The following is a 21,481-nucleotide window of genomic DNA, read 5'->3' as shown; positions in this document are numbered from 1 at the left end:
GTGCCGCCAGTGGTGGAGATTTTAAGGTATCGTAAGGATTTTTCCCCCCTAACTTTTACACCACTGGAAAAATTGACATTTGACAGCAAATTTTGAAGCGCCAATGAATTTTATGTAAAAAGAGTTCTCTTGGTTCATTTCAATCGTTTTTAAGAAAAATTACTTTATGAACAAAAACAAACATTTTGCTAACGTTTCGAAAATCTTCTGTAATTCAAAAAATAGGTAGTAATAATTAACAATTTTAACGAAATTTAACGTTGCGATACCTTAAAATCTCCACAACTGGCACTGGTCCAATGAATTCGAAAAAGGTGCGAAAAAGTAGCTATTAATCATGGTAAGCTCATTCCTGTAGTTCAAATGGTTCCTAAGATATTGGCAAAAAACTAAGAAAAAAAAATTTAAGTTTTGACACCGTGTATCTCAAAAATGAAAGCCCGGAGAGGAAAATAGAAGAGGAAAATAATGTTTCTTGTTTCAAGACGAATTTGCAGTTTTCCGTTGCGACACTTATTTAGGAACACTCTGTATAGGCCAACCACAAGAGATTTTTTGGCACATTTAAATATTACAGCAAAATTCATGTATTTCCTTTTGAAAAATGCTTAATAAATGAAAACCCAAGTGATTTCCCCAACAAAGTCGTGAACAATTTTTTTTTAAACAGTAAAAACTGCAAAAAAATTAATTTTTTTTTTTTATAATTCCAAATAATCGAAACACTAAAAAAAATTGGCAAAATTTAAGCGTCCATCTTTCTCAAAAATTCTATTTTGCCATTCCTTTATTTGGCATGTACAGTTCCAACTAAAATGGGCAATCCTGTATATTATTTTTGTGACAGTGTTCTTTGTAGTTTATTTTAAAGAAAATAAATAATTGTTGTTTTGTGTTATTCGTTGTTTTTATTGCGTTCGTTGACTGTATTAGGTATCAGAAAAAATAAAAAAATTGCGCTAGTGAAATCAAACGCCCTTACTTGGAGAAAGCATCTAATGGCACAAAACACCAAAAAAAAGGCACATGCAACGCAAAAGTTATACTCGAACCAAAAAAAGGCACAAACGAGCGGCGACCCAATTATCGCCTGGGTCATTCTCGAACTTGCAGACAGGGTCTTCGGTCGAACCTCATACTTTTTTGCCGCAAGTTTTAGTTTTTAAAATAAAGATGGGGCTATTTGTATGACAATTAAAGTTATGACGAATTATATTTATAAATTAAAAACTAACCAACAACTAATTAATAACTAAGACGCAGGACGCACCAGTACTAATGCGGAAAACTGGAAAAACTTTTAATCGGGAAATTTCTGTAAAAATCAGAGAATTTCTCTAATTTCATGCATTTTGTTCAAGAGGGCTCTATAGGCAACCAGCAATACATTTTTATAGATTTTATTACACGGTTTGACCAAATATGAATTAATGCGCAAACAACGGACTTTCCCCCATTCTAACGCAGATTTTCTATAAAATGGACTTGGTTTGAAACTCAAATTACTTTTTGTTGTAAAGAAATTTGTAATTTCCGATGCCGCTTACAAATTTCTTTACAACAAAAAGGAATTTGAGTTTCAAACCAAGTACATTTTATAGAAAATCTGCGTTAGAATGGGGGAAAGTCCGTTGTTTGTGCATTAATTCATATTTAGACAAACTGTAATAAAGTCTATAAAAAAGTATAACAGGTTGACTATTTGCTATAGAGCCCTCTTAAATTCGAATGGCAACTGCTGATTGTTTATTAGGTGTTGCCACAGAATGTCATGACTTTTTTAATTATAATTCATTCCCGAAAAAAAAGTCAAATTATTATTTTTTACTTCAATACCAAATAAGCGGAACCTAGATATACTGGTTGATTTTTAATTTTGGGGAAGCGGAGACAAGTTGATCATCAAAATTAAAAATAGGGTTATAGTACATGTTCCCCTGAAAACAAATCTGAAATTCTTTTTTTTTAAATCAAATAAATAGTCGACTTATAATTAGTTTTTTAAAATTCACTAATTATTGTGCATGCCGCCACTGTATATTCATGTATTACAAATACATGAATTGTTGGCAACCTACAGTGCATGCGAAGAGAGATGGTGTAGGTCAACGGTGACGAAGCGAAGAGGATCAGTTGTTCCACATCTGAAGACAGTAACAGAGAAGTTCAAGTTATATTTGAACGGAAAACAATTCGTTATTAAATTCCAAACGATCTCCGTATCCTGAGGTCCACATAGTCAAAAGTGGCAGGTTACACATTTAAGAGATTACGCGAGCATTGAATGCCAGTACAGTACAAAACTGATTTAGAGCTTACCTGAAAACCTGAAAATTGTTTAAAATCTGCCTGGAGACATCGAGATTGGTGAAAATTTGGAGCCACAGAAATAATATATTTACACACGATAAAATAAATATTTATTAAACAACTTTTAAAAATTACTAGAACTATGATTCACAATAAAAATGTAAAAATCACGTGCACAAAATATCTTAAAGGAATGTAACCTGATATCGGGGATATGTCTATACATAAAAAAAATACAATTGCGACAATAAATAAGTGGAGATCACATTTACAGTATGGGAAATTAAGTAACAGTAAAACGGGTTTTACACTAAATTCTTTGGAATAATATAAAGTTACACATTTTTGGCAATTTGAGATTTTGTACATTAAAATTTAAAATTTAATTTCAATAACAAACGCCCATTTTAAATTTTAACATAACCTTTTGTACATTATACAACCTCGCCATAACTTTCAAAATCCTGAAGGTACATACAAATCTAGTGAATTTTCTAAGCAAATAACGTACTGTTTGTAGAAACTTCGAGCATATACTGCTGGGCGACTGAGCGCGTTACAAGGAGAAGAGAGAGATAGATTATATGAAGGTACATGCTATCTCTCTTTCTCGCCGAACGTGATTGGCTCATGACTGATCCACGTCACAGACACAGCCATTTGCATTTGGCGAGAGAGGGAGAGACAGCATATACTTTCAAACCAGCTCTCTCTTCGCCTTGTAGGCGCCCAACTGTTGGGACTGTTGGGAGTCTACCAGTAGTACATGCTCGAAGGTTGAAAATAAAACTCTATATTCATAAAACCGTCCTTTCCGCCTAAAAATGATGTTCTCACAGTTGGTATTTAGCCTAACTACTATTTGGTACTGCAAAAAATTCACAATTTAATTATTATTACATAAAATTTACCCTGTTCGCGACGCATTCAACCTTACGCTTAAATTGTATCTTCAAGATTTTCCAAATGTTACCTACATGTAAAGTACGGATTCGAAAATAAAAAAGAAATAAGACTTTTTAAGGTTAATGAAGGACAACAGCCATTTATTTCTTTATTATCTTAATTCCACCAAGGTCACTGTATTCGTGGCCAGTACTGGTGAGATGACATATCGGTTTGCCCCGGCACTGCAATGGGAACGGACACACCTGGTGAAATCAAACCTAGAACACCAAAAATGGTCGTATATTGCAAAGAAAACAATTTTTGGCAATCACAAAAATAACCGTTATTTTCAAATGCGACCGGTCACTGAGACGGTAAATAACCAGAACTGACCGATCACATACTCCGGTAGGTTACCGATTTTTAAATGACGTCATCACTAGAAACAAATGATAGTCACCTGTTGAAGATGTTCCATTGGTGCTATATTGGTGTCCGTTCATCTGATACGGCTGGGAAGGGCTACAAGGCGACGGTCTGGAACCGTATCCGATGCCAAGGTCGTAACTAGGTGGTCTACCCATGCAGTATCCACTCATTGCACCGCCCATGGTTGGACTTTCCCTTTGCTGAAGACACGCGCCAGGAGACGGTCCCATACTCGAAGCCAAACCGCCGTGGGTAAAACTCGGCATACCCGACATTGTACTGAAATCAAGTTTATTATTACGTATTAATTCGATTTTTTTAAATTTTACCTGTAGGTGTCAGCGATGGACATCGTCGGTGCGATAGGTGAATACATGGAAGTGTTGTTGAAGCCCTGCAGTCTCGGGGGCGAAGCCGTCGGGCCGGGGTGTTCTGCAGGTCCGGGCGCGCCTCTTCTTTGATTCCTCAGTTTTTCCTCGCGCCGCCACTTTGCTCTTCTGTTGGAGAACCACACTTGGATGCGCGCCTCGGGAAGTCCTATTTTCGCGGCTAGCCTTTCTCGGGCGAAGACGTCGGGATAATGTGTGCGTTCGAATTCTGAAAAAGAATGTTTCTTTCTGATGGCGAAGATTTTAAATCGGAATTCGTTTACCTTTTTCGAGACTGTCGATTTGATCGTTCGTGAATGAAGTCCGATTTCTTTGCAGTTTTCTTTTGAGCCTCAATCGCGCTTGGTCGTCGTCGGGGCCTATGCTGGACCCCGCGTTTGAGTTGTCCCCGGAATTGGTCTCGTCGGAGTGGATGCCGTCAAGGTCTACAACTAGAACGGGAATATTTGAGAAAAATATATTGTGAGTTTCAAGTCGAATGGGGCTAAACAATTTAATTTAATTAGCTGTTATTGGAAAACAAGAAGAAAATTAGAATTATTAATCCTTTTAAATGTCTGTTCTTCAAAATTTGCCTAGAGGTCCAAATTCTTCTTCTACTTGAAAGTTTACTTGTCTGGCAACGATGCCAGATTTGGAGATTTTTCCCTAGTTTTATGAAATAAAAATTTGTAAAACTAGAGAAATAGGGAATATATATTTAGGAATTTTTTACAAATTAAGGAATTTATTTAGAAGACGATTTATTTCGTTAAAATTCGCAATTTCGTCCATTTTATGAATTTACATGGTAAATTATCATTTATTAAGTCTATATATCTGTCATCACTGGTGTTTGTTATTTTTTTAAAATTTTCAATTAACTATTTCGATTCCAGAGAGAATTAGACATTTTGACATTAAACAATCGCTTGAATAATTCAATCAGGCAAATTTTTGCAATGTAATTCAGGCCTTCTAAACTAATGAAAACGATTATAGGGTCAAAAGAATTTCGAAAATTTTTCCGTGATTTTTGGCAGACTGTATTTAGGTGAAAAATAGTCGTATCGGGAATTAAAAATCAGCATTTTGAAGCTCTAAGATTCTAGTTTTTAGATTTTTTGGTCGAAATTTTTTAGGAACTACGATTATCATGCAATTCTAAGAAATAGCGCGACAAAAAAGTCCACGGACTTGGAACATTTTTTTTTCAGCTAAGCCATTGCATGGACCAACCAGATAGCTTGTTTATTCAGCTTCAATTTCTTTTTTTTTTTTTAATTTTGGATACAACCATTTTTCATCGAAATATCGGACTTTTAATGGAAAATGATCCTTTTGTCTTCAATCATCGATATCTCGGTGACAAATGGTCGTACAGAGAATTGAAGGGCAGTTTCGAAAACTGGAATAAACAGCAACTTTCCGGAAAAAAATATTTTTCACCTTTTACACGAATTTTAAAAAACAGAAAAAGGGTAATTTGTTTTTTTTTTAGAAAATTGACGGCTAAATTAGAACTATTCACGAAATAACTAATGTTAAGCATGACTTTTACAGTTCAATATACCCAGAAGAACCCTGTGAAGTTTCATCTCGATCTAGCGAACCGTTTCTTTATTTCAAACAGTCAAACTTTTGAAAAAAATTAAAAGGTCACGTTTTTTGAGCTTAAACACTTCATAACCATGATTATAATGGAAAAAAACATTTTTGTCAGGTTTTCTCACATTTATACTGCAAATTTTCCAAGTTCGTGGACTCAAAAAAAAAAAAGAAAATTTGCAAAAATTTTTTGTCGCGCTATTAGAATTTCATGATAACCGTAACTTCTAAAAAATTTCGACCGAAAGATCTAAAAACTAGAATACAGTTTGTCAAAAATCACGGAAAAATTTCGGAAATTCACGCTCAAAATAGACTCCCAATTAAAGTTTATAAACATATATGTGCGCCATCTACAGTTATAGAAACATAATAGTTCTCTTTAAAATAAAATTTCACTTTATAAAGAGGTGTTTTTCATTCATTTTCGTTTAAGAAATAAAAAAGAGGGGTTTAGGAATTATCAAAAAATCTGGGTAAATTTTGATGTGAATTTATTTATAATTTATAGGTGCATTATTTCGTAGTTGTAAATTTAAGTTATTGCGGATAATAATTAATAGTAGCCTGCTCAAAGACAAAGTGAAAATGTAATTTGCAACATTGAAAATAGAAACAAATAACAAAACATAAAAGTTAATTAAAAAAAACACCAAAACATAGCACAGAATATTGAAAATATCAATAGAACACAATTTTCATCACTGTCTACACTTTTGTAAATAAAATAATTTTGAATGGAAATCAGAAGTGGGATTTTAATGCTTCCAGTTCAAAACAAGCGATCTCTTCAGTGCTACATAAAAACTTGTTTGAAAATTATTTTTGTGGATTTAATTCACAGAAATCCCTGTAACAACAGACTATCGCCAACAACAAAACGCCAGCCTACTAATTCTGATAAAATCTCGCGTTGCGGTCCACAACGTGCCGAACAGGCTTCCCTGCGATAATAAATCGCTTCTGTTGTGCAGCAACATGCAATCAGGTTAAAGATAGAATGTTGTAGCGAAATGATCAAGCCCGGAGGGGTTAGGTAGAAGAGGCGGTAGATCCTTTCAGTTTAGGTGGGCCGTGCCGCTGAGATAAGACACACAGATCTGCCGTAGCGGAGTCAACCAACCAGAAACTGATGATAAGGACCGGAGGAAAGAGTGAAACAGGGGCGGAGACGGAGGTTGCTGTCTGCGAGCGCTCGTGGAAGTTGGACAGTCGATATTGTTTTAATATCGATTGCGGCCCGTGTTTTTCCACGGGAAAAGTGTGTTGCCTTGCATAATTTTATCGCCCATTCTGAGTGTAGACATATAATTATATTAGCATCTATTTTATTAATATTTAAAACAGATACCTACAATTTTATTTCAAAATTCTCTTTCTATTTTAGTTATGTTGCCCCGTTTCAGTGCTTTCCCACTGTGGTAGTACAAAGTACAAGATTTTAAACTAGCTCAACCCTAAATTCTAGATTTTATTCACAAAACATATGTCGCGCCATCTCTGGTGAATGTGGTAAAACTAATTTGGTTTAAATCGGGAAGAAATAATAAACACTATCACAAAACATTGAAATAATGGAATAAGGCACATTCCAAATTCAAAATCACACAAGTAGAACGAGCGTGCCCTAAAAAACCGCAATATATGTAACACGTAACATTTTATTCTGTGTAAGTGCCTTTACAATCAACTTTTGACAACTGTCAAACATAACTTACTGCACGACAGCTTTTGTTTTAAATTTTCACGCCTATAACTGTATTTTTTTTCTCTAATAAATTTAAACGTTTATTCATACGAAACAATCCTGCATTCAAACCCGCGTATAAATACGCCAAACCCCGGAGGTTATTACGACATTATCGAATTAAAAACAGAGCCGTAAGTGCTCCTCTAGGACCCGTAGGGGTTAGGGGGTGCCGAGTAATAGACCTTGACCCTGTTAAAGCCAGATTTAAACCTGGTGTGAAACTAATAGGGACCTCGTGGTATGACCGTTTCACCCACACGTAACAATTACTCAACGTGATCTCTTTAGTATTCGGGACAGGTGGATGGGATTCAATTAGTTGTGACGGAGTCGTCACCGCGAAACAGCAGACACTTTTACTCTCGCATTAGGAGCAATTCGCTTTTATTTCGGAATAGGAAAGTTCAACGTAGAGTTTGCATACAAATAAATGGTAGAAATTTAGCAATTTTTGCGGTTTTTTTTATGAAAAATGGAAAATGTTTTTAAAAACCTAACCTAACTATATGAAAGAAGTTAACCCGACCTAACCTAACTTCCTATTGTAACAACATAAAACTTATGCAAGGATTTTCATTTTTAACACAATAACATAGATGTATCTACATTTTTTGAGTAAACGTTTTAGTAAAAGTCTATAGACTTACTAAAATATCTACCCAAAAAATGTACATTTATGTTACTGTCATACATGACAAGAAGGTCCGTTTAATTGTTGACATTGCCCACAGTTTCAGGGAAAGTTAGGCCCTTTCTAACCTCAAAAAACAAGTCAAAAATAGCAAAAATTCAGGAAAAAGTGCTAGGATTTTTTTTATATTTTCAAGTATTCATTTATATGGTTAAGACCCCACCGAACGTGAATCCGCGGTCAGAATTAATGGTTCTCTTTCTAACCTCAAAAAAAAACCTTTCAATTAAAAAATAACAGATTCGCGCCAAATTTGGTCTACGAGGGTTTTCGGGGTCCTTGATCACGGATTCGAGGTCAATTTTGCAAAATTCAAAATGGCAGATCCAAGATGGCTGACCAAATTTTCAAAAACCAACACATTCGCGTCAAATTTGGTATACGGACGTTTCCGTGGTCACTGATCACGAATCCAAGATCAGATTTACAAAATTCATATAAAAAAATTTAATTACTTATGTATTTTATTACCTGAGATTAGGCAGAAAACCATTTTGGCGCGAATGTGTTGTTTTTTGAAAATTTGGTCCACCATCTTGGATCCGCCATCTTGAATTTTACAAAATTGACCTCGAATCCGTGATTAGCGACTCCGAAAACCCCCGTGGACCAAATTAGGCGCGAATCTTATATTTTATGAATATTCGTGATATCTGACCTTAATTGAAACGTTTTTTTTTTTTGAGGTTAGAAAAAGAACCATTAATTCTGATCGCAGATTTACGTTTGGCGGGGTCGTAACCATATAAATGAACATTTGAATATAGAAAAAAAATTGTTTGTATTTTTCCTGAATATTTGCTAATTTTGACCTGTTTTTTGAGGTTAGGAAATTCCTGTGATGTAATAGCTCAATTCTGACACCGGATTCGTTATCAGGAGGCAAAAATACTACGGACAAATTTTTTTTGTGTGGCTGTGTTATAAACCAAGAATACAAAGGAATACTTTATTCTTCTTCTTCTTCTTTAAAATTTACCTAAGAATCCGAATTCTTAGCCTTCTTTATACTTTTGAGGTTATGTCTGTTTACATTACGATTGGCAGTAGGCATTTCTAAATCTGGGTTTTAACATTTTCAAGTGCCTCTTATCGACGAACTTGTTGGTATATAAATAAATGTTTAACGTCATTTAGCGACGCGATAAAAATGGGGGCCGAGCAATTTATAGGTATACATATTTTACCCTGCTAATCCATCACGCTAAACGATGATGTTTACACAAACTCTGATCCGCCACATCGTTAATAACTTAAGATATGAAACTTGTTATCACATTAACAACGTAGGTACGCGGAGCCTCCGCTAATAAGTTGTCAAGCAGGTCGAGGTACAGCGTCGTGGGGAAGGGGGTCGGAGGGGAGGGGGTGCAGGCGTATACGGCAGGGCAGGGGTATGGGGTACGGAAATCGACAACCGAATTACGTACGCCCAAATGATTCCATTTCAATACGAGGACAAAAGAAGGGCCCTGCGATATGTGTATGTATCAGATACGGGCTGCAGCCCGGCTGGAGTAAGAGGATACAGTCACGGCGGCGTTGGAATAATCGCGCCTACGTCGATGCTATCGTTCGAATTTTAGACGGTTTGGATTGGACGAAATTTCGTGAATAATTTGAGGTTAGGTACATAGTATTCTACAATATAAATACCATGTACTTCTCTTTTTGCATAAACCCCTTGAAGAATTAGAAATCGACGTCATTTCGTCATTTTTTTATACCTGTCTTTTGTTTTCAAGCAAACACCTTGTTTACTCCAGTGCCAAAGTAGTAGGCAGTAGTCCGGTAGTTATAAATAAATCAAACCACGATGTTTACTATTTCATAATCCGATAACATACTTGTATGCATTTGCATTGAAATTTTAATGTGCTGTTTATTTTGCATAGTGTTCCGATATGTCCAGGATGCGTGCGCACACTTGAGACGTTCTATTGTCACAACGACTGAGGTTGCATGGTTTGTCTTCTTGAAATACCGTCCTCCAGCTTCCAGCTGAGGTGTTTCAGTGTGTGTCATAAGCATACAGACCGGCAAGACGTGTTACTATTTTCACATTGCGGTTATTTCAATAAATGTTGTCTAATAATCAGTTAGGGATGCGGTGAAAGTGTATACTTAGTTCTTTAACAAAAGTATCTGTTAGTGGCGCTTATCGTGCGTCAAAAAATGGCGAAAGTGGGAAAAATGAATTTAATATTTTTGGAACCCTCTAAAAAGATACGCCCATGGAATTTTATTCCCGGTTCTACTATTTTTGTAATGGACTATAGGTATATCTCTGATACAGGGCCTGAAAGAACTAGTTACCTTACATTTAGGTCCAATATTCTATAACGTCTATCTCTGCTTTCGGTAATTCAAGTAAAATTAAGTGAATCGGATATTGGATAACGTTAAAACCCTTAGAAATAGCCTTAGCTTGTTGTAGGTAAACTATTCGGTTTGCTGATACTCGGCAGCATAATAGACTTCAACAGAAAAACGGATGGACATAGTTTGTACAAGGCATATAAGTATTTGTAGGTTCTTTTCTTGATAAATGCTTTGTCGGTAACTACAGTGCCCGAAAAAGCACCAGTTGGATTTGGTAACAATTGTATAAGCAGGAAACGAATCGGGTTAAGTTAAATCTTAAATTAGAAGGGTTTTAGAACGTTGGACAATCTTCGCACTGGTTGTAATTATTTTCAAATGTAGGTGTTTATATTATGCACGCCACTTCATTTTATTTGATTGAATGCGAAATGTAATCAAACACTCTATTTCATTAAAGGCTATGTCGCAGTCGAATTGCAAAATTAGCGGTTTTGTAAAACGCCCGGTTACTTTCTAAATGCCCGGCAAAACTCCAGTTGAGGACTTGAATAATCATTAAAAAAGTGTGATAATTTTCGGTAACACCCAGAGGCTTGGATAAAAAAAAACGAATAATAAAGTACCCACAATGAAAGTATTGATTTTAATACCTGTCTATTGTTTTGCAATTTAAAATAACTTGCCACATTGTCATTTAAAGAGTATCTTCACTTAATACTTATACTAAAACATATTGTATAAAATTCTTACGGTTAAATTCAATGGGTATTTCTATCGGGCGTCCCCAAAAAAAAAAAAAATTAGAACTGGCTTAATATCTTTCTTTTCGTTTTTTTTTAGTGTGCGATCGGCTTTAGACGCGTTCAGCGTCCGACGTCAAGGGCCGCTGCAGCGAAACAAAGCCAAGACGTCGCCCGTTAGCCATTTGGGCCCCCAGCTGTCGGCTGCGATTCCACAGTAGCACTAATATTGATATATCAATGCACACTTCTCGAAATAAGTGGCAGGAGGGCGGACCCGGGAAATTGAAACACCCTTTTCTAAAATGTATCCGTATAATTCAGGTCGCAAAGCGCTGGCATAAGTATCGGTTATGCTTTATGGAATATGGGAGGGTTGCCTTCCTCTTAATATAATAATAGATTATATTTCTCTCCACCAAATTAGCATTGTTGTTTACTGAACTGTGAATTGTTCGCTAATAAAGCGGTACTAAACGATCGCAAAAGGGCGAATAACAATTGCGGAATAGGTCCGGCTTGAAATCGAGACGCTTTGACTTGCGTGCCACTTTTTATTGTCCGGCCCGCTAGAGAGGACATTGTTCCTAGGTCATAGATGTCTTTGGTAAAAAAATGTAAATAAAATTACCCAGTATGGCAGCTGTAGTCCTAGCATTCTGCTCTTATGTTCGTAGAAACCATTACACATATATTTTTCATATTTATACGAAGCCTACCTTTTTAATAATAAAATATTAATCAAAAATTATATTTTTTTTTTAACGAAAGTGAGCTGGTGTAAAAATCACAATAGATACCACATCAAAACTCAATATTAGCCATTAAAAATAAAAAAGTAAAGACATAAACAACATTTTAACTTAAAACTTTAAAAAAATAAAGAGAATTCAGTCCTACTGAATCTCCAACGTCCATTAATACATTTTATACATTTTCTGGTTGTTGTTAGAATGCAACAACTAAGTCTCAAACAATCATATTTGTTTATTACCTAGCTAACGTTAGTTATTTGTTTTTTTTGCACGTCTACCACCTTACATGACATATCACATCAGATATAAAGCCAATTTGCATATTCTAATACAATGATCAAGCACGTGCGGTTGCGAAACTATAGGTCGAAACTGATTGAACTATAATTCTCTATAATTTTGTTGCTGTTTTATATTGTTTCGGATGAACGGGCCGAATGAAAGTAAAATTATACTGTATTAATTAAACGTATTACTAAAAGCTCATATTCAATTATAAAACATAGCGAAAACGTTAACAATATTAAAAATACTAAATTGTGATAACCTAACATTCGAAAACAATTATTATCCTTGTACATTTGTTTTTATTAACAAATAAATAATACTTGTTAATATTTAAAACGTAAACAAATATCTTATTCACTCATCTATCTAGGTAAAAAGATCTGTTTATACTTTGTCGTTCACTACGTATTAAAAACGCAATAAAAACTAGGTTAATTATTATTATTATTATTCGTATTCTACTCATTTTTCCCTATTTTCCCTTAAAATTAATGACATTATGAGGGAATCGCCTTGTATATAAAACAACCTATTTATTTATTATTCATTTTTCTTCTAGTTACATATCTCCTGCTACATGATAACGAAGAATACGCGGATTGTTAATTGTCAACCAAATCACGTCATTTATTTATAAAATATTCAAAAAATACCAACCGTAGTTGCAACTAATTGTTTTTTAGGGTCAGGGCTTGCTTGATCAGGTCAATAATATGTTTTTCTAAAGCATCACCAACTGAAATACAATTAATTACACTTTTCCAACACCAATTAAACACGATAATAATTTTATTACACTTCTTATCGCAGCTGAAGTGCAATTTACGAAAAATCGATTATTTTATTAAAAAAATTACGAGGAATTTCCAAAGCATTTACGTTTAAGTAATTCTTTAATTAAATTTAGTTCTGAAATAGTCTAATTGTGCTTTTTCTTATAGGCTAAGGGCCATTTTAGGAAAATGGACTAATTTCTGTAAAAAAGTACTGTTTAGAATTCTTATCAAGTGGCCTGCGAATGTCATGCAAATCCTTAAAAGACAACAATGTGTAACAGTTTCCCAAAACCAAGGGGATTGCAAAACCCCCGACTTGGAATTCTCGGTGTGCCGATTAATACCGAAAATACTAATGAGCCGTTGACCAAATAACCATAAAAAGACAATAAAAAGCTAAATTCAGGGGTCGTTCACCATCGCACGTTACTGGGCCAATGTCGGACGTCTCCTTGCATACGATATACCGTCGGGCGCCTTACCGGGCTAACCGAGAATACACCATTTCAAACTGGTCACGTATCCGCATTATCCACCACCGCTTCTTATTATATAAATACTCCCCGTGCGTTAGATATTTATCAGTTAATTGTTCGATATCTTTAGAGGACGATCAGCGAGCAAAAAATGAAGGTATGTAAATAATAGACCGGGTGGGTCAGTGACAGTGGCTTGGTGTATAAATTAAAGTGATGTTCGATGGGGCATATGAATCTTTGTGACGGTACAGACATGCAGAAAAAACTAACTACGGTCGATGCGGACAAATGGGACCTTTCCATGATCGATGTACGTGAATTTAATAACGAGTGCCGTTGATTACTTTATACTGTGTGTTTAAAATCTAGGTGGCACAACATAGCATTATTTTCATTAAAATCCTCTCATCATTCGTTGTCTTGTAAGTATAGGAATATCTTCTAATAGACGTGGCAATTCCTTACGTAAAAAGTTGGTGTAAATTTCTCCTTTAAGACGCTCTTCAAAAAAGAAGGGTCCAATTAGTTGATCATCAATTATGCCACACCACACGTTTATAGAAAATCGTCGTTGAAAAATAACGAGCGTTCAAATAAAAACGTGGTCAAGTTGGTTCTGAAAATTTGGACGTAGGGCGTAGCGTATAGCAAATGAACTTAAACGTCATCTGTCAAAGCGCTATATCGCCGCTACCAATTTGAATATTTTCGCTTTAAAAAGCGTTTAAAATGGTGTTTTCTCAAGAACAAAATGTGTTTATCATAGAGTCCTACTTTAGAAATGGACGCAAGATTGATGGAATATGGAAGTATTCTATTGAGGAATGTTTCATAGAATTTCAAAATCAATTTCCCGGCGTTGTTGAGTACAAAATTTTTCAAAGTGCAGTTCAGCGTTGTGTTAATGTTTTTCGTGAAACGGGCAGTGTAACAAGAAAAGAAGGAAGCGGCAGACCAAAAAAGCGGACTGAAGAATTAAAAGAAAATGTCCAACAAATAATGGAAAATGCGCCAAGAACTTCTGTACGTGTTTCATCACAAATGGTGGGAGTATCAGTCGGTACCTGCAACACAGTGTTAAAAAAAGATTTGCGTTTGTTCTCCTATCGTTTAACTTGTCGGCAAGAACTTCATGAAGTTGATTTTCCGCGACGGGCTGTATTTTGTGAATGGTTTTTAAACAACTACGGTGAACTTCATAATATCACCTTTTTTTCTGATGAAGCCTGGTTTCATTTAAGTGGTTACGTAAACTCACAGAATATGAGAATGTGGTCTTTTGAAAAACCAGATAACTTTTTTGTCGAGGGCCCTCTACACGCTCAAAAAATTGGAGTTTGGTGTGCTCTCAATCGAAGGAGGATTTATGGACCTATTTTTTTTAATGGTACTCTTACTGCGCAAAGGTATAGAGAAGAAATTATCGCTCCTTTTGTTAACCAGCTGGAAGAAAACGAAATTACAAACTTTTACTTTCAACAAGATGGCGCAAGGGCACATACGGCAGGCGAGACGATGAATATGTTGAGGGAAGTTTTCCAAAATCGACTAATAAGTCTCAATGCTAAACATGAATTTCCACCGAGGTCATGTGATATTACGCCGTGTGATTTCTTTTTGTGGCCTTACCTTAAAAACACTATTTTTGAACTGCCTATTCCTGATTTAAACCATCTGCAGGCTCGACTTATAGACAAGATTCGTGAAATTAACAATACCCCGAGCATCTTAGAAAATGTCTTTAATTCTTTGAGGAACAGGTGTGAAAAGTGCTTGGAATAAGGAGGGGGACACTTTCAGCAGCTGCTTTAATTTATTGTTATAACAAGGAGGGGGACACTTTCCGCAGCTCCTTTAATTGTTTGTTATTGTTATCACGATTATTCTTTAAAATAAAGTTATATAGTCATTAACGTTATTGAAACTGACAGCTGCTATACAGCTCGTTGAGAAATGAGGTTAAGTTGGTCGCTATAAGCTACTCCCTACGTCCAATGTGTCAGAGCCAACTTCGACCACGTTTTTATTTGAACGCTCGTTAGATACTTTTTTGAAATGGGGATTTTCATTAGACCATCTGTGAGAGTTGTGCACTAATGCTATGCCATACTCTCCAATGAGGAACATTCGTAGGTGCTGAAATTCTCCTGGTACTTTATTCTGGACTGTCTGCAAATTATCTGCAAAATGTCTTCTTGCCCAATCAAATTTTGCTACTCAGGACGTTCATAGTTAGTTGACGTGGTTGAAAATGAACCATGTGTTCGCAGATGTCGAAACACAGATGTCGAATTTTTATGTCGACATAAAAATACAAAATGACCAATCTTGAACAGTCATCATCAACGTTTTATAACTTTCAGTGGTTCATCGCAGTAACTCTGGTGGCAGTAACCATGGCGGCAGCTGAACCCCCAACCAGAAGAGTAATATCTCAACGCCAAACCGCCGCTCCTTACGAAGGAAGAGGATGGAGACCAAACGGACCCAGTTTCAATCCAACTAGTAACTTCCAAAGACAAGAACTAGGTAAGAACTAACCGATTCCTGAAAATCATTTTCACGATTATACTTTAAAGCTCCCGCGGAACCTTCTCCTTCCTATGGACCGCCACCAGCCGTATCCTACGGTCCTCCAGAAGCAGCTGCTACCACCACCGAAGAACCCACTACTACAGAAGGTGCCGTAGAAGCGACCACAGCTTTAGATCTTCAGGTACATGCACTCTTACCCTCTTATAGATTCATTCCTCAGAGCATTGTTTTTAGGGAGAAGATCTAAAATCTGGCCTACTCCAACGACCAAAAGCAGAGAAGCTCCAAAAGGAGCCTCAAGCCCAACCAGGTCAAGTATACGTGGTTTTACCCCAAAATCAAAACTACATCTACACCACAGCTGCAAGGCCTGTAAGCGCAGCGTTGGTACAACCAAAAAGCGAGGTGGAAGTTATTAAAGAACCTAAACTGGCTCCAGTCCAAGCAATTCCAGCTTTGGCTAAAATCCAAGCGCCGGTTGTGCTGGCTAAATATGAACAGGTCCCCCAGGTGGTGCAGTACCAGCAGATTCAGGCGTTACCCTACGCCAAATACGTGTCTACCCTGTCTCAGACAGCGATACATACACCTTACAGTAATTCCTTCGTACAGATCTATCAGTAACAATGTTTAGAGACTGAAGAGTCTGAATAATTTATTTATTTTTTTGTTTACATGTATATAAAAATCGTTTAATATATTTTTTGTTCGCTGTTCTATTGTTTTTATGTAACTCACTCAACTTATCTTTGTGTAAAGTTATAAGAATCAGTATTTCGACTATCAAAAAATTAGCACCCACTTGTTCTATAATTCATTCATTCTCTTTGCTCTGCGTGGTCAGTAGGCTTTAGTTCTTGAGTCAACCGAATTTTGTAAGCATGAAAATGCAAATCTTTCGTGAGAATACCCTGAAAAGTACCGAAAGTTTAGGGTCGTCTAACTTTTTTATTTTAGGAGATAGAGAAAACTTACTTTAATAAAATTTTGTGGCAAAATTGATATTTTCACCTGGTGTAAACATATTTTAAAAATATCGTATGTAATTTGCTACGCCCTCCACGCGGGCAAAAAAATTTTCATACAATTGTCCTATGGGTACAAAAAATTGCTTTTTTTTCCTATTTTATGCGATATACTACATGTTGCCTGTATCTTCTATATTTATTACCTACATTTTTTATAATTTTGGTATAAAAAATGTAAACATTTTCGTGTTAACGTAGAAATTGTTATAGACACCGTGTCAGCTACAAAAAATGTAATAAATACAGGTATAATGTACTTCTTTTAAATAAAATACACACATTATTATAATATTGGTTTTTTACTTCAGAGAAAACTGAGTTTTCAATATTGTTCTTGCACAGACACAGTAGCTTACGCTAAATGTAGCACGCTATGAAAACAAATGCGTTATCCCAGTAATTCATTATTTAATAAACGTTTATTGTTATAGTTTATACATAAATGTTGGTTTGGAAATTGTTACAGTTAACTGTGATTTGAAAAATTAAAATTTTGAATACTTAATAATGATATTTTCACATATTGAGAAGTGTAATATGTTTGCATTGTACTATCAATTCTATTCAAGCACTTGCGGAATGTAGAAAACCTTCGCTAATTAAATCAGCTGTTGTTAATAAAATAGGTAATGTTAACAGAATTTTAAATTATGTAAATAGGAAAATGCGCAAAACAGTGAGATATTGAAGTGAACTACAATTTAGAGAAGGATAGTGCAAGAAGGATATTACGAAAAAATGGTGCCAGATATTGCAGATTCTTAGCTTCAACAAAGTACATTATATTCATAAAATTTTTTGTAGTTGGACTGTTTAAAACAATTTCTATACCTACAATTTTGATACTAAAATTATGAAAATGTAATAAATATAAAAGATAAAGGCAACATGTAGTACATCGCATAAAAGAGGAATTTTTTGTATCCACAGCCTGCTTCGATGACATTTTTTTATCGCGCAGAGGGCACAGAAAATTATATACCTACCTATGATAATTCAAAAATTTATTTACACCAGGTAAAAGATATTAATTTTTCCATGAAATTCTGTTGTAATAAATTTTCTCTATCGCTTAAAATAAAAAAGTTAGACGGCCCTAAACTTTCGGTACTTGTCCGTTTTTTTTTATGATTTTTCATAAAGTTGGCCATGGATCTCAAATTTGTTTTGACAAGCTTCAAGGCTTCAAAAGATGGAACAAAAAACATATAAAGATTTTTTACGTGCATCGTGTTCGTGTATTAAGCGAGATACATAGGAGTGGCCCTCTTATACTAGACAGCCTGTATATAAGTAATTATTAAAACCATTCTAAAATTGATTGACTTTAAAATTAAAACCTTAGATCACATTTTGGCTCTTTTTGATTTGTAGTTTTGTGAAACCATTTAATGATTAAAATTGATGTACGCATAGGTACAACTATAATCGCATATTTCGGCAACCCAAAATTTTAAGGATCACAAATTATATTTAAGAGTCCGTTCTCTGTACACTGCTAAGGTATCGCTGCGGGGTCGGGTGCACGGGCGTTACAGCTGGAGGCGGAGACTATCGCTCTCCCACTACGATGATTTTACAGTGGACGTATTTAGATTGATTTAAACGAGTCACTAACGTTACAATTTTTACTTCAATAATTGTGTCAATTTAGAATTAATACAATTATTGTACCGCAATTGTACAAACAAATTTCATCGCAATACAAAATTGAATAACCGACATCCCGTGGACGTCAATTTAACGCTCCTTCTCTTTTTTGGTTTTATGAGAAAAAGTTATTCTTGATGAAGAGTTCTGCATGGCCTAAAATCCAAAATGAAATAATCAGATTTCAATTTTTTGCAGTCGTATACGAGGTTTGTCGAAAAATGTAAATTTTGCTCAAGAGTAAAGTACCTTTATTTTTTAAAATATCGACAATCGTTATTTAAAATTGATCCAAATAGAAAACTACGGTCAGGTATCCAATATTATCCATTTACCATTAAAAAACAGATTTTGTTATTTTTACAAACTCTTCTCCGTATTAGCATTGATAATTTACGTCTAGAGATAGACATTAAATCTAACAGGTAAGGTAGTCGGATTTTTGTAATTTTTGATATTTATGGTATGTGTAGTTTGGACCTTGAATAACAATTTTTCGAAGTAGTTCTACGCTACGTTCATAATTTACCGAGATAATCGATTTTGAAGTTTTACCTGACAGCTAAATCCACTAGATGTGACACACTCCTCAACTGNAAATATCAAAAATTACAAAAATCCGACTACCTTACCTTCTCCTGTAAGATGCACTGACAAACCAATGGAATTTTTGATAGCAAACGTCAAAACGCTAGTTACAATTTATAAAATACAAGAAATGGCAGCTCTGTTAACTTCTTAGGAGAAAATTTAAATAGTTTTGATTGTGGGAGATGATTATAAAACTCATCAAGAAGCGGCAGTCATTTTTAATAACTGGCATCCGAATAGAAATCTCGGAGAATAAGTTCAATATGACCAAAAATAATTAAAAATCGTCAATATTCATCAACGAGCACTCGATCATAATTGAGTTATTTCACTAGTATGACCAGGTGCATTTGGAAACAAAAAACGTATACTTTCTCAAGAAAAACGGCAAAAAACGAAAACGGGATTATTGTCGGCATTTCCTTTAATAAACATGGGCTGGGATGGAAACGCCGAAATGTTGTGCTGTACAAATTAAATATACTATTACTATTAAAAATTTAATTATTACCGCTGATAGTGCAGTAAAAACATTTATTAAAAAATACATTTTTTAGTTTTCCGCTAGAAATAACGTTGCCTGGCTGTGCCGTACAACTTTTAACTCAAGATAGTTTTTATATCAATCTCTGATATAATATCTCATTGGATGCAAAAACTTCGACCAATGAAAATAAAAGAATCGAACCCCGCAAGATCGATTAATTCAATACTCTCTCAATTATTGAGAACGTATAGATTATCACTGACTAGATATTTCTTTGAACTCCGGTCCTGTCCGCAATTACCAATCTTTAAGCCCATCTCAATGAGTAAAACACACGTGGTTGCAGCATTTAAAATATATTCGTTTCTGAAGTTGTAGACGTTCGGGATTTAGCATAGAATTTTGAGTAATTTTTATCAAATCAATATAATTTTGGTATCATTGCAAAGTTAAAAGATAGACCCACTTCCCTCTTGTAAGCAATTTTTGATTTAAGCCTTAAGCCTTTATTTTTACGTAAATAAATTGTAAATATGACGATTTCTTGCATAGTTTACTCTTTAAATTTAAACAATTAGAAACCAATTTTGAAAAAACTGTTACAAGACAGCAGTAGGAAAACACTTTGTCTTTCGATTGTTTTTTTATTTGGGCCGCTATGTTTAAAAATATATTTAAAAAAATTCTATTATTAACTATTACTTTATTTCAATCAAACAAATTCAATTATCAGCAGCAATCAAATAATATTCTTCGATGCCAGAAATCTAGGTATGCAAAATATATCTAACCCCAAAGACAAGCAATTATATTAGTTTTCCAAAAAAATATACTTGCAGAAACTGTTAATTTCACAACTGTGCATGTAAAAAGGGCCGGGGCTTCACGAATCCGGTTAAAAATCGATGAGCAAATTGATCGTGAAGAACATCAAACAACTCCGTGACGAGGCGGTGGTACACGGGGCCTTTGGTCGGACACGGAGGGTCCCAGTTAGTTGGTAAATTACAACTGTTTACCGCAATCTGCGCCCCGCCGATATCAAAAGCCGGCGAGGGCTTTGTGGTAATCCGGAGCTGGCCCGGGGGGCCACTTTGTTACAGTATCAAATCTAACTGCAAGTGACACATTTGTTAAAAATGCAAACAGAGCGGGCCCGCGGACATCCGCTAATTGAAAATTTAACATCGGTAGCGTTTTAACGTGCACCCAATTTGCCGCGATTTAATTTTGACACGGCCGCAAACCGGCTCTAATGAAATTATTACGCATTAATTAAAATTTCATTCTATTTGTTCGGCTAAACGGAGTTATGCTTTGTGAGATGCCATTTTCCGACTGATTATTGTTCGCATTTAATTTCTAGCTATTTTTTAATTGCCTCTGTAATTTTTACTTTGTGTTCATAATTGTTTCTGCGCCGGTGGATACAATGACGGGAAAATTTGATATTTTCATGGCTTGGTGGCTGCGCGCCGTACGCTACATTAGATTTTCATCATTTATTTAAATGCGGGACGTAAAGGTATTCGTATCGCTGATATTCGGGAAATAAAATACACCGAGAAGCATCTCTAAGGCATAAAATTACAAAAATACTCCGACCCTTGTCCCTGTATTTAAAATGTTAGGTTATATACAGTACACCGTAGAATTAAATATAATTTGTGATCCTTAAAATTTTCATAAAATACAATTTTTTCAAGACTTCGAGGTATTTTGGGTTGCGGTGTTCGGTATATGCGATTATAGTTGTATAGTTGTTACGATGTCAATTGGAACC

The 21,481-nt window shown here is 35.2% G+C and overlaps 1 protein-coding gene across 1 annotated transcript in view; it reads right to left on the bottom strand.

Moving 5' to 3' along the window:
- Positions 1 to 3,387: 3,387 nt before the first annotated feature.
- The window catches only part of LOC108914910 (paired box protein Pax-6-like), a 45,261-nt gene continuing 27,167 nt past the window's right edge, over positions 3,388 to 21,481 (bottom strand). Inside the window, exons 5-8 of the mRNA XM_018720827.1 lie at positions 4,280 to 4,447; positions 3,957 to 4,224; positions 3,659 to 3,906; positions 3,388 to 3,476 (exon numbers count right to left, since the gene is read on the bottom strand). Coding sequence (XP_018576343.1) covers positions 3,388 to 3,476; positions 3,659 to 3,906; positions 3,957 to 4,224; positions 4,280 to 4,447 — 773 coding nt within the window. The remainder of the gene's footprint in view (positions 3,477 to 3,658; positions 3,907 to 3,956; positions 4,225 to 4,279; positions 4,448 to 21,481) is intronic.

The sequence above is a fragment of the Anoplophora glabripennis genome, unplaced genomic scaffold (assembly GCF_000390285.2).
Source record: "Anoplophora glabripennis isolate ALB-LARVAE unplaced genomic scaffold, Agla_2.0 scaffold496, whole genome shotgun sequence".
Taxonomy (NCBI): domain Eukaryota; kingdom Metazoa; phylum Arthropoda; class Insecta; order Coleoptera; family Cerambycidae; genus Anoplophora; species Anoplophora glabripennis.
Note: the sequence above shows the minus strand (reverse complement) of the source record. Positions and strands in the feature narration are given on the sequence as shown.